At 39.7% G+C, this 13324-nt stretch overlaps 1 protein-coding gene across 2 annotated transcripts in view; it reads right to left on the reverse strand.

Annotated features, from left to right (window-relative positions):
• The window catches only part of SKOR1 (SKI family transcriptional corepressor 1), a 28325-nt gene extending 17323 nt beyond the window's left edge, over positions 1-11002 (reverse strand). For both annotated transcript variants that reach the window (XM_063448742.1, XM_063448743.1), the window contains exons 1-2: positions 10655-11002; positions 3941-5540 (exon numbers count right to left, since the gene is read on the reverse strand). In XM_063448742.1, coding sequence (XP_063304812.1) covers positions 3941-5530 — 1590 coding nt within the window. In that variant the 5' untranslated portion in view covers positions 5531-5540; positions 10655-11002. The remainder of the gene's footprint in view (positions 1-3940; positions 5541-10654) is intronic.
• Positions 11003-13324: the final 2322 nt, after the last annotated feature.

A 13324-nucleotide genomic window follows, 5' to 3' on the forward strand; every position in this document is an offset into this window, starting at 1 on the left:
AAATTTGAATTATATAAATATTATTATTGGCATTTTTTATAGCGCCAACTAATTATGCAGCGCTTCACAATATTATAATGGGGGAAATAGTACAATAAATGAGACCACTACAAATCTGTAAAGAACCAACAGGCTGTGAGGACCCTGCTTGCATGAGCTAAATACAACTGCAATATATATATTTAGCCCTGGCAACATTGTCTTGTTTAGAGAGGGATTCATATATGCAAGTAAAAATAAAATTGACAAATAAAAAAAAAATTCTAAAAGAAAAATTACTGCATAACAGAATGCATAACAAGATAAACTGCATCTCAAAGACTAAATTGCAGCTATCATAGGGGTCAAATAAATAATAGGGTGCAGGTCAGGTTAGGCAGCACTGGCACATACAGTAACTGAGAGGCTAAAATGTATGTAAGGTGAGGAGTTCAGTCGCTTTGATCGCTGTACCATTGCTTAGTATGGACTACATAAACAATCTAGCCAGTTTATTTTACACATGTTCCAAGGTTCCCTAAGGTACATGTAAGTGATCTGAAGGCATAACTGCTCCCGCATTAAGAATAGGTTGGCAAACCCGGAGGATGACTTTACATACCAAGACACATATTCAGATGACCAGAACCAAGGAGCCTAGTTACGCCCTGCTCTTTATATTATTGAAAAAATGCCCTGTACTGATATACCTCTCCATTGCCTTATTAAATGCCTATGCATATGATTGTATTGCCAAATGTGATTTCTTGTCTGGCTAAAATAAAGAATAATAAAAAAAAATAATTATAGAAATGTAAATTATACATTTATTAGTGCGTCCCAGGGACCAGCTGATAGCCTTCAATAGGCATTTCAATTGGCAAATACAAGCACCACAATCACACACCTTCTTCCCTATTCTACAGCAGATGTTAAAGGTCATGTAAAGTTGTTATTTTTATTTTTTTAAATCTTATGTACAGTACTGTAAATGAACCAGTGAGAATGTGGACGCTAACTGAGGCACTACAGATGATTCTTAGCTGAATTTCCTATGGTGCTCAGCCAGGAGGCAACATTTCCCAGGATGCTTAGCTAACCAAGCATGCTCACTTTGTCACCAGAGAGATTTGTGAAGAAGTAAGTGCTTCACATATATCTGTGGTGACTAGGTTAGTACAAACAAAACTTGTGAACACAACCCCAGTGAAAATAGTGACAATATAAAACAAAACGGAACTTCCCTGTGTTAGGTGAAGTATCCAGAAAAGGTCCCCAAAGACTTCCTCTTGTCTATAGGGGATAATCTGCTAAATACAGATCAAATGGAAAAACATAGCGTTTAACTGTGTGAGAGTAAATAAAGATGTATAATATATTACCACTGGTGATATGCTAATTGTTTTTAACTTATATGTAAGTTATTAGATTTCTTTTTTACTTTACTCTGGAACTACACTTTATTCCTTCATATATTTTCTTTTTTGAGTAAATATTCCAATTCATTGATGGGAGTATGAAGATGAACATAGAATATATTGAAGAAAAGGATTTCATTCGAAGCTGTTTTACATCTTACAATTTGTGAGTGGCCAATTGTATATTATACATCTTTATTTACTCTCACACAGTTAAACGCTATGTTTTTTCAATTTGATCTGTATTTAGCAAGTAGCAGATTATCCCCTATTCTAGTTGTGACTAGGTTAGTCACAGTTGCCCTAAAACGTACAGAACAGTAAAGTTCAAAATATTTAGTGCAAGCTGTACAGACCAATATAAACTTCCAGTTCTAATATCACAGTGCAGAATGTGTATTCACACTACAAATATGCTTAATATTAAAATTTGACATGTGATCTGAACAGACTGAGGAATGTATTCCACAAATATGCTAGAAGTAGCTGTCCTTTTAATAATACTGGTTATCCAGTCATTTACCAGAGGCTAATCATTTTTTACTTTGGCCCAAACTGATTAAAAAATCTCTCCCTAGAGGTTACAGATGGCCAAACCAATATACCTGACTGATTCTGCAGCAAATGTGGTTCTTCTCTGTATATGTGTAAAATAAAAATGTATGAGGTGGAGACAAGTGTTCACAGTGCAAACATTCAACGTCCTAGCAATGCAAGCAAGAATTATAACTAAATCATACATTTGAACAAGTGAGGGTTTTAGAATTATATGATTTACTAGGCAGATCTCTTTCAATCCAATTTGTCCCTCTAGTGGCTACACTAAACTAGTATTTGTAATAATTGTGGGAGCTATTATATTAACCATGCACTATAGGTTAATGTGTGAAATATTGCACCCCTTGCTATTTGCTAAAGAGGTTCACTACTTATGATAGTTAGCACATTGCTATTTTAATGTGTATTTTTAACATTTTGAAGAAATTTTAAATTATAGATAAAAAATTATGAAAAAGCAATGGAGGTGTTGTGGAAGTGAAACCAACCATTGATTTTACATACTGCTTAAGAATTACTGTGTCAGCCCTCACTTGCCCTTAAAATGGTAATACATAATAAAAACGGATCCCCTCTATGAAGGCAATGATTGGACTTAGACCACTGCAGCATGTACTTCCCTAAAGCTACCTGGGGGGCATGAGTTAAGCCCCCTCCCAAAAAATGCCCTGACAAGACATCAAGCTGTATCAAATCAGATAACAAAAGGCATGATTTAGATAGTATTAAACCCTGATAGCAGATATTAACATAGCTATACATAAAATAATGGTGAGTTCATCCTTTCACTGTATTTGGGAAACAGAAAACCTGCTATCATTGCACATGTTATATACTGGCTGAACACACAATTGCTGTAGATATATTAGGAAAGAAATCTTATTTGATTAATTAAAACATGCCTTTCCTCCTGCTGTTTTCATATTACTCCAGGAAGTAATCAGGAGTTCTATACCACATTATATTTCCCAAATGTTTCATTTACCCCACTATCTGATTAAAGAAGTATTGGAAGTTGTTTCATAGTGATCATATGTTAATAAGTATATAAAATACATGTATGAGCTTAGTTTCTGTTTACAGTGTGCTACTGGAAGTCACTTCCTCCACCTCAAAACAAACTTACACCTTTTTACATTTTTTCCGCTCACATTTTTCACTAAACCTATAAATGTTAGTAATTTGACAACTTGCAGGGTTAATTCTCTAAACTTTGAATTTAGAATTGTGCATTGTAGGGAGCAATAGCTGAGTTGGAGATATATTTTCATTTTTAAATTAACTGTTTTATCCTATTTTGGAATTTTCTGGTTATTTCTCTACAATTTATTTATTTTATTTTTTTTAATAGCGGAGTTAGTGATGTATTTGTTTTTTTTCCAGCTAAGCCAAGCTAGCCTAAATTTTCACTTTTAGAGTTATTTGCTAAAATTTAAATTGTTAGGAATTCATATTCGATATCAAATTTTAGGTCACAACGACTAAATTGGAAAAGGAAATCACCTCACCTTTGCTTTAATTATGTAATTTTAACCTAAAAAATTAAATTCACTATTAATACCCACCAATTCACACTTAATATCTCTGTTTATTATTTATCCCTGTGTGATATCGCAATGTATCGCCTGTGCACATAAATATGTCAATTTTTACAACCATAGCCACTGATATACCAGAGGGACTATTATTATGTTTAAATGTTTACATTTGAGTACATAATAAGGTTTTTGTTGGTGGGGGCATACCGAATACATCACAAAAATAAACATTATTAGCATTATAGAGCAACATATTATTAGCACTCATTTTCTAAACTGATTCCTAATTATTTTTTAATGAGTAAACTATTATTTAGCAGTGTTTATAGTTGTTTTGTGGTTGAATGACCCCTCTGTGTGATCCCTGACTATCTCCACTTCGCCCTGCGTGTTTTGTTCTTAGTAAATATTCCTCCTCTTCCTCACTCAGTCCCACCTCCCTCTCACCTCATATCCGCCCGGGCTGGCCGGACTGGTCCCCGGGCTCTGCTCCCTCCTGTCCTCGGATCCCGGGGATGAGGCCGTACTGGAGCTCGGTGCTGCTGCCGCCAGGCCCCCGGCCGGCCCGCTCTCCCCCCCGTCCTCCTCCTCCGGGAAGCGGCCTGACTCCACGTCCACCTCGGGCTCGGTGTCCTGTCCGGGGGAGGCGGAGCGGTAGCTGGAGGTGTCGCTGAGCAGGTCCGGGGAGCTGTACCCGGGCGGGCGGGCTCCGTACACCTCGCGGCTGCCGTACAGCTTGGCCAGACTCTCCGCCGCCTTGACCACCGGCCGGAAGGCCGAGATGTAGCGGAGCTTCCTGGGGGTGAGCGGCTCCCCGGGCCGGCCCTCGTCCTCTCCGGGCCTGTCCTCCTCGGGGGCCCGGCCCTGCTCCTCCGCGCTGTCCCCGCCGGGCTCGGCCTCCTCGCTGTCCCCGGCCTTGGCTGCGGCCTGGCTGAGCCCGGGGTAGGAGGGCACCGGCAGAGCCCCCGCCGCCGGCCAGAACACCGGGAAGGGCGGGTACACCGAGTCCTTGGAGGCCGGGGCGGTGGGCCAGAACAGCCCGGCCGCCGCCGCCGCCTTGCCCGCCTCGCCCAGCCCGTCGTCCTTCTTGGCGCACAGCCCGAAGGCCGGGAAGCCGTACGGCGGCGGGGGGAAGAGCGGCGGCGCCATCTTGTGCAGCACCCCGGAGAAGCCCTTACTGGGGACCGGGATGAGCGGGAAGCTGCGGGCGGCCTGGGCCCCGGGCTCCTCCTCGGCTCCCCCCGCTCCGCGCAGGCTCTTGGCCGGGGGTGGCGGGGGCTGGGCGGCCAGGTGCGGGCGGGAGGAGGCCGGGGACGGGAAGGCCCGCTTGCGGGTGCCGCCGTTGAACATGGCCTTGACGTCCTCCCAGGAGTGGGCCAGATCCTCAGAGGCCGCCGGGTCGCTGAGCCGCAGGTGCCGCCTCCAGCTGTTGAAGTTGGCGGCGTCGGGCTGGGTGTACTTGGAGTCCGGCGTGCGGTGCGAGTGGAAGATGAACTTGTTGGGGGAGAAGTAGAGGCCGCAGTAGCCGCACTTGATGCACTTGGCCCGGGAGCTGTTGTAGCGGGCCGGAATGAAGCTTCCCCGGCAGCCCCAGGCGCACTCGTGCACCACGTCAAAGGCGAAGTTCTCGGGCAGCTTGGGCGGCCGGTGCTCCCCCAGGAAGGACTTGCACAGCCGCTCGGCCTCCCGCTTGGTGATCATGCCGCAGCGGCGGGACGAGATGGGCATGGCCCCCGCCCGGCGCAGGATCTCCAGCTGGACCGGGGTGCACTGCACGCAGGTGATGCCCAGGGCCACACGCCGGTTGTGGATCTCGTTGTAGCTGTAGCTCTTGAGCAGCGTGTTGGAGATCTGGGCCAGACACAGCCGCTCCTGGCCGTCTATCACCAGGGACACGATGGGCACCCCGTACAGGGAGGTCTCTCCAACCTGGTTGGGCTTCAGGGAGCCGGAGAAAGACTGGCCGTCCTGGGGGGATTGGTGCTGGTTGGAGGTCGGAGGGGAACTGGGTTCCCTTTGGGTGCTGATCCCATCCATGATGAGTCCTCTGTAAAGGAAGAGAACGGTTGAAATTAGGCGAATGCACACAATAAATGATATTAAAACACACACATATAGACTGTGAATATAATTGTTTGATTTCTAAGCATCATGCTGTCAAATCACTACAAATAGAACTATCTTTAAAGATGCTGTCAGGGTTTCCATGGTAACAGGTACACCTTTAGAACGTTGCCCCAAAAGGTGCTCATGCAGACATAATGTGAACGTTCTAATCTACACTGTACAGAGATGATTGCTCATTAGAAAGTCGGTAAAGTAGCATTAATTAGGGGAGGTAAAACTATATACATTAAGTGTTCGCATGTACAATCAAGCAAGGCTTGTTTACTGGGGCATTTGTAAATAATAAATACAGTTCTAGAGAGAGAAATTGCTGCACAATGTACACAATAATCCCGAATGTACACTGGGAAATAATATAAAATGAGACATTGCAATATATAAACAGTTGGAGTAATGTGGTAATATTGCCAGTCACAGGAGCAGTGAAAGTGGTGATATTAAAGAATTATTTACAGTACTGAAGCATTCCTGATGTAGAGAATGGTAAAACTCTACCGTATAATGATATGGTGCCATTTTCAGTAAGAAACCATGATTTTCAGTGACTACGAAATATAATGTGAATCTAAATTTACATCTATCCAATTTACTTAAAATTACGATATTCATAGCTTTATTTTCTATTCATTGTAGTGATGAAGCGGTTAAATTTTGGGATAGCTCTGGCACCATGTGTAAATAAACTGACATGTATGACAGTTGGAAAGAGTTGAATAACTAGAGATGAGAGGATGGTGACTCTTGGTTCTACTACACGTATGTTGTCTTAAACAGAGCTATCTGGGATTGTATACAATTAGAGCAATTAATCCATTCAGTATCGGAAGTATCACCATAGAAAATGTAAGGTCATTCACTAAAATTAGAATTCAAGCCAAACTGAAAGCATAACTGAGTTAGAATTTATATCCATTTCGGCTATTTTAACTTTTCCATTTGAAATTACTTTGAATTCTCATTTTATTAATTAACCCTGATAGAGCGAATGTTATTTTTCCACCGTTTCAGATTGAGATCAGGAGAGTGTATTCACTATTAATGATTTTTGCTAAACTGAAATCTGAATTGCAAAATTTAGTCCAAAATCGCTGTTACAAAAAAAATAAAATAAAAAAAATAACATAAATTTGATCATTCTTCTTCTCCAATTATTTTGACCTAAATTTCGCAATTTGTATTTTCGTTCAGAATTCAGTGGTTAGTGAACAAGACCTTAGGTCATAGAGTAACTTTCTCCTCCATTTCCACCAACATGTCAGTCTTCCAGCCCATAGGATGTCCTAAGCTCTCTGACCCAATTGTCACCTCTTACTCCTACTGATCAGACTTCACCCTGTGTGATCCCATCCTTCAATCCTTCCTTTACAAACATGGTAAACTCACTTCTTCCTTGCAGACACCAGAGCCTGGAGAAAAGACTGAACTATGAATGGCACATCCTGCTTAACCCCAAGCCCGCCTAATATATGTGCCATGACTCTGTGCAGGTGAACGCACTTTAACATGAGCATAGATTGTAAGCTCTGGGGATCAGGGCTCAAAATGTCAATGATATAGATTTGTAAACACATTAGGTTCGCCTGCCACCGTTAAAATGCAGATCCCCAAAGTGCATAGCTGCAGGAATTATAAATAAATTATGATAGAGGATGCTAAAGAAATGTTTAAAAAATGAATAAGATACTTATGGGGCACATAGGAATAAACCGCTCATCAAAATACAAAGAGAAAAAAACGAGTAAGGTTATCAGTGGCAATGCTTCGGGAATCAGTGGATATGTATCATTGTCTACTTCATTTTCGGATTAATAGCGAAATGGTAAAATTCGAATTAATTTATTTCTCAGTAGATTTAAATGTCAGACGTCTGAAACACACATTTTTAATATAATATATATACACTAACACACATTGTGATATTAAGTACTATAATAGTGTTATTGTATGCATGAAAGATGTGTATCTATATATATCAAGTAAAGCATTAAAAGTGTGTTTTAGAGGTACAACATGTATATTTGATGAAAAATAAATGTCTTGTGTGTTATTTGTCAATGCATTAAAAAGAGTGTGAAAATACGATATAGAAAGCAGAATAAAATCCATTGCAGAATCTACTGCCAAAAAAATGGGAAATGTGATCTGCTGATCGCTTTATTATTTTTAGATCGACAACTTTTTTTTTGTCTGGATCAATTAATTGACATCACTCTGTGTGCTGCTAATCCCTGACTTTATTGTTGAATAACACAATAAATAGAGTTTATAGTTTTTTGCATAGTTGATGAATTACCAGGAATGATAATAAATGCAGTGTTTTACTAGTTATTGGGGACGGTAAGTGGGATCTGGTAAGGTGGGTTGATATATAGAAAGCACATGGCAGTAAGCGCCAGATCCCAAGCTTAGACAGAGGAGAGACGGTTCCCATTAAATACAGCAGGCTGGAGACCCAAATATTACCCTTATTACAATTACACACCCACAGAGTGGCAGATGGGCAGGTAGTGTCATTGGGTTATTGTACCTCCCTCTGCCTGGGGCTATAGGTGAATGATGGTTAGCTCTCCATCCCACCAAACTCTGTATTACAGAAAATATTGGGGATATATTCCTATTATTAAATGACCTGTATTACAGACTATGATACGTGTATCTTCCTATTATTAAATGACCTGTATTACAGACTGTGATACGTGTATCTTCCTATTATTAAATGACCTCTATTACAGACTATGTTAAGGGTATCTTCCTATTATTAAATGACCTGTATTACAGACTATGATACGTGTATCTTCCTATTATTAAATGACCTGTATTACAGACTATGTTAGGGGTATATTCATATTATTAAATGACCTGTATTACAGACTATGTTAGGGGTATATTCCTATTATTAAATGCCTTGTATTACAGAAGATGTCAGGGATATATATTCCTTCTGTTATGGGTCCTTTATAACAGAATGCACTGCTATTATTTAAAAAAAAAAAAAAAAAAAGTGGGATTACTACTATCTAAACCTGGGCATAGTGCTTGCTCACAGCACAGATTAATATCTGCTCGAAACACCAGCCTAGATCCAAATCATCATCTAATAAATGGTTCAGGATCTAGAGTCCTGTACTAGACCCAAGCTATTTGTATTGTCTGGAAACTTGCAGAGGCTCAGAAACTTACACCTGATACACTTGTACAGCTTCTGTCTAGACACCAGCTCCAGTCTTGATACTGTATACTGTCCTGATACCTGAAATCACTTCTTGTAGCCACAATTCCTCTCCAGAACCCAGTGCTTCTAGTAATCTGATTCACTTTTCCTCCGTATTTAATACCTTCTGTTCAATTACTAGGCCAACTAGGTTTAACTTCTCCTGGTCAGGGTTTAGCTCAGTTCGTTTACTGCCCAGGTCTGTTCTAGAGCTGTCATCTGCCCAGGTAGCTGATCTATTATTTCACCTTTTCCTGCCCAGCTATTTAGCTAGTTCTCCAACATTGAGAAGTGCAGCCAGCTAGGTTAGTTATACCTTAGATGATAAGCCCCTCTTTACAGATCCTAGCTCAATAACTTACCATTTTTCTTGTACGTTTGCCAAACTCAATTAGTATCACCTGTATGGCTCTAGAGCCAGGTAAATACAGGCAGATATAATATATAATGCTAGATCACAGGTTGTCCTGTACGGTCCCTAATCACACCTTAGTCATGGTATTCATTTTAGCTAATGCCAATCCTTAGCATCAGCCCTGAACTGTCAGAGCCAAACACAAGCCCTGATATCCTTTGCTGTCCAGACATTGTCTATAAGCTCCCGGCTGTTTATTTACTCAGCCCAGCTCCAAACAAATCACAATTGCTCTCAGTTGTCATGTTCAGTCATACATATAATTCACACGTGTATCGTGGCTATACAGTGTTACACAAACACCATTCACACAACAGATGTAATATCAGAAATGTCATTCCCAGGAATGAATGAATTCACGAAACACACACGTGCAATAAAAATACTATTATTATCTACATCTCTTTACACCATCATTTATTCAAATCAAATATTCGTAAAATCTATTTTGCCTCGTCCTAGAATCCTAATTAATTCGTTCATTATATTTCCTTCTTTTCATTTTTTATATGTTGCATATTAATATATAACCATTTAATCAAACATTATCTCCGTTTCCCATTAATTAGAATGACACCCAATCCGAATTGTAGATTATTAAGAACCGAAATTAAAAAAAATGTAGGCTTCGACTCTAGCTAATTTGGAGAACATTTCTCAATCAGTTATTTTAGTCTAAATTTTACAATTTGTTTTTAATTCGCTACAATTCGGAGTTCAACGAGGAAAACTCCACAGTCGAAAAAAAAAAAAAGAGAGAACATATCTCGGTCCTTATTTGTGTTAGAAAATAAAATGCTATAGTCTACAAAGATAGAAATAGATTTGTTTATTTTCTTATATGTTTGTTGGTTATTAAATAGAACGTTCTGTTATTGTTTCTCCACCAACGTGTTACTATATTAACTCTAGGTTTTAATCCTTTTTGTGGTTGTTTTTGTGCCATTCCAAATCCAGATATTCGTCCTTTTAAAGACTTCACAAGGGATAATCTCAGAGCAGATTAGTTTATTTAACTCTACCAATTGTAAAAGACGAACGCAGGCGGTACGGGAGAGATTCCACTAAATAAAGGAGCTTATCTTAAAGGGATCACATAATGAAGGAGATTTCATTGTAATTACATAGAATAAGATGAGTGTGCATGGACTTCTCTAGGAGGGAATAAAAGTGTATCCTGCATCCAACCAAGGTCTTGCTTAATAGTTAACACGATCTCGAGAAAATTCTAAATTAAAAGTAGTTTAAGAACTGCATGATCAAAAGAAAAATTAGACTACATAACCCTAATACACATCAATGCATTGATACAGTGTAACAGTTAGCCTTGAATGTTAGTTTTAAATACAATCTAGCAATGTATTCAATAATAGCAATGCTGCCAAATGCTTAGAGAACAGTCTCTTACCCTAGTGTGATGTTGCAGGATCCTCTGTACCCCACTTTAAACGATATATCTTCCAATTTCCCCCCCAAAAAAACGATTTTATGGCTGCAGAAGCCAGGACATGGAGGCTGGAGAAGGGGTGCCCTCTACATACGCTGGGTACCCGGCAGAGTAGGTGATATGCCCGCACGGAGAGACCTGAGGATGCAGCTGATCCGAAGACACACAAGGATCCAGTGACAGCTAAAATAATAGGGAGGGGACTCCACTTAGCACTGACAGATTTGCATTAACCCCTTGCCTCCTGGACTCTGCACCTACACCCCAGCTAGCTTCAAGGTGGGTTCCTTCAGAGGCAAGAGACTGACAAACAGGAAATCTGAGAGGTAAGTGGGAGATTATTCACCTGTGAGTGTTTATCAGATACCCCCCTCCTCCTCCTCCCTAAGGGTAGGGGGTGGTGGCTGCACCCTCTGTTGTAGGAGTGAATGTAATGTACTCACTGTGCAGGACCCTTTAAGTCTGCTGTGTGCGAAAAGTGTAATCATGAAGATGATAATTATTACTAATTAATTGCTGGATAAACATAAGAGGATTCGATCCACTTGCCCAGATCTCTCAGCTAGTTTATGAAAGAGGAGAATTAGTGCTTCTATATTTAAGGGAGGTTGAAGGGCAGCCTGGGGCATGTCACTTAAAATGACAAACTGGAAAAAGGGCAAAAATGATTAACACACACTAACATACATACATACAGTCACTGCAACACACACTGCTACCAAAACCAAACAGAAATGCCAGTGTTTCCTGGAGTTTGATGGAGTTTAAAATGTTATTTAAGAAACAAATACACTCACAGGCCATAAGAAATAACTCATAAATTAAAGCAAGCTCTCACTCCAATATCATGTTTTATTATACATATTGACTGCCCACTCACTCACACTCACACTCACCGCAAGACTTATTTTAGCATCTGAGTAAGTTTAATGCAGTAACGAGCCTTTATATTCCCAGGGCCACTCACACTAACACTAACCTGTCATTCTCACTTTTGATCTCTTTCAGGTCCTTTTCATTTAACATATCAAATCCCTTAAATTCACACAATTGTCAGCAAACATTATGTGATCCCAAGAGCTGACACTCATCACCTCAATCTGATATGGGTTATGTATTTGCTAAAACCTTTCAAAACGTGTAATTAAAGTAAAACTCGAATCAGATTCAACGAAACTTTATTTCTTGTTTGTTTTTGATAATTTTGAGAAATTACAATTTATTTATTTTTTACATTTTTGTCTTTACCATCAATTATTAATATATGTATGTACATTTGATGTATATATCCGTTTAAATTGCCTATTCTTAAATACAGCACTTTGATCAACACAGCACATTCCACAATAGTCAGTTTTAATATCTAATATAGCCCAAATATACCTAAAATCCGAGTATTTGTTTATTTTAAAAAAAACAATCTCTTGGCGTAATTTCTACCAATTCCCTGATATAAGCTGTGCAGTCTAACACTTATTGAATAATGTCTAAAACACGGTGTGCGGCTGAAAATACAGAATAAATGCAATCACTTCTAAATGTATTAATAAAAAGCTGGGTCCACCACATAACATTTATTTCCTGCACACAAAGCACAATATTCCCCCAAATCCCAGAGTATACTGAGGTCCAGCCTGGTGTTTTCACAAACCTGCACCCCAGGCGTTTTATAAAACATTGTGGCATTAAGAGCTCTTAATGGACACGTTAATTAAACTGTAATTAATCATACTGTCCGGACTAAATTTGAACAATTACACTAATCAAACAGAAGTTAATATCGGTCAGATCATAGCCCGAGGCTCTCACTTCTGTTTCCCCAGCATATCCAAACACCATGCCTCAATTTTATATACACACATAAATATATATTTACACACTATCCGTGGTATTGTTTTGTTTTATAATATATTTTTTGTGCTTATCAAATAGTATATTTACTAGATATATATACACACACACACAAAACACACACACAAAAAAAATCTAATAAAAACATTAGATAATATGGGACCAGGTTACTTCATTACCAAATCTCCATTAAACATTCTATCATTGGAAGACTTTAAATGTATTATTCTAGTGTTACAGACAGAATGGGAGGGGAAACTATTCTTAGGGGGAAAAGTTTTTTCTGAAAACATGTAATTATCAGAAGAAATTGGAGTATTCTGTCACTAATGGATGAAGCCATACATCTCAGCACATGCTGCTTATTTATCCTATGACTTCATCATAATGTTCTTATTGCATCACCCACTGTCAGTAATTCGAGGTATATCTAAAAATCTCATGGAAGGTTTCTATATAATGATATCATGTTAATTGTGTGCTGTTACCTTTATATGACTGTCTGTAATGTTGTTTAATTGTCTCCATACATTTCAATGAATGCTCTACAATGCCTTATCATTATTTTTGGCAGCTGGGGCATGGGGCAGGGGTAGAATGATTTAGAGCCCCCATTCTCCATAGGGTGAGTGGGGGTGGGGGCTAGGCTCTGGGGGCCATGTCCTCTCCCCAGACTGTCACAGATCTCCAGCCCTAGATGTAACATTTATATACAGAGCCGGAATAATTGGAACTTGATCCAGATCTTGGAGTCGAGTTACAGAGCAGCCGCCCGGCGTC

The sequence above is a fragment of the Pelobates fuscus genome, chromosome 3 (genome assembly GCF_036172605.1).
Source record: "Pelobates fuscus isolate aPelFus1 chromosome 3, aPelFus1.pri, whole genome shotgun sequence".
Lineage (NCBI taxonomy): Eukaryota > Metazoa > Chordata > Amphibia > Anura > Pelobatidae > Pelobates > Pelobates fuscus.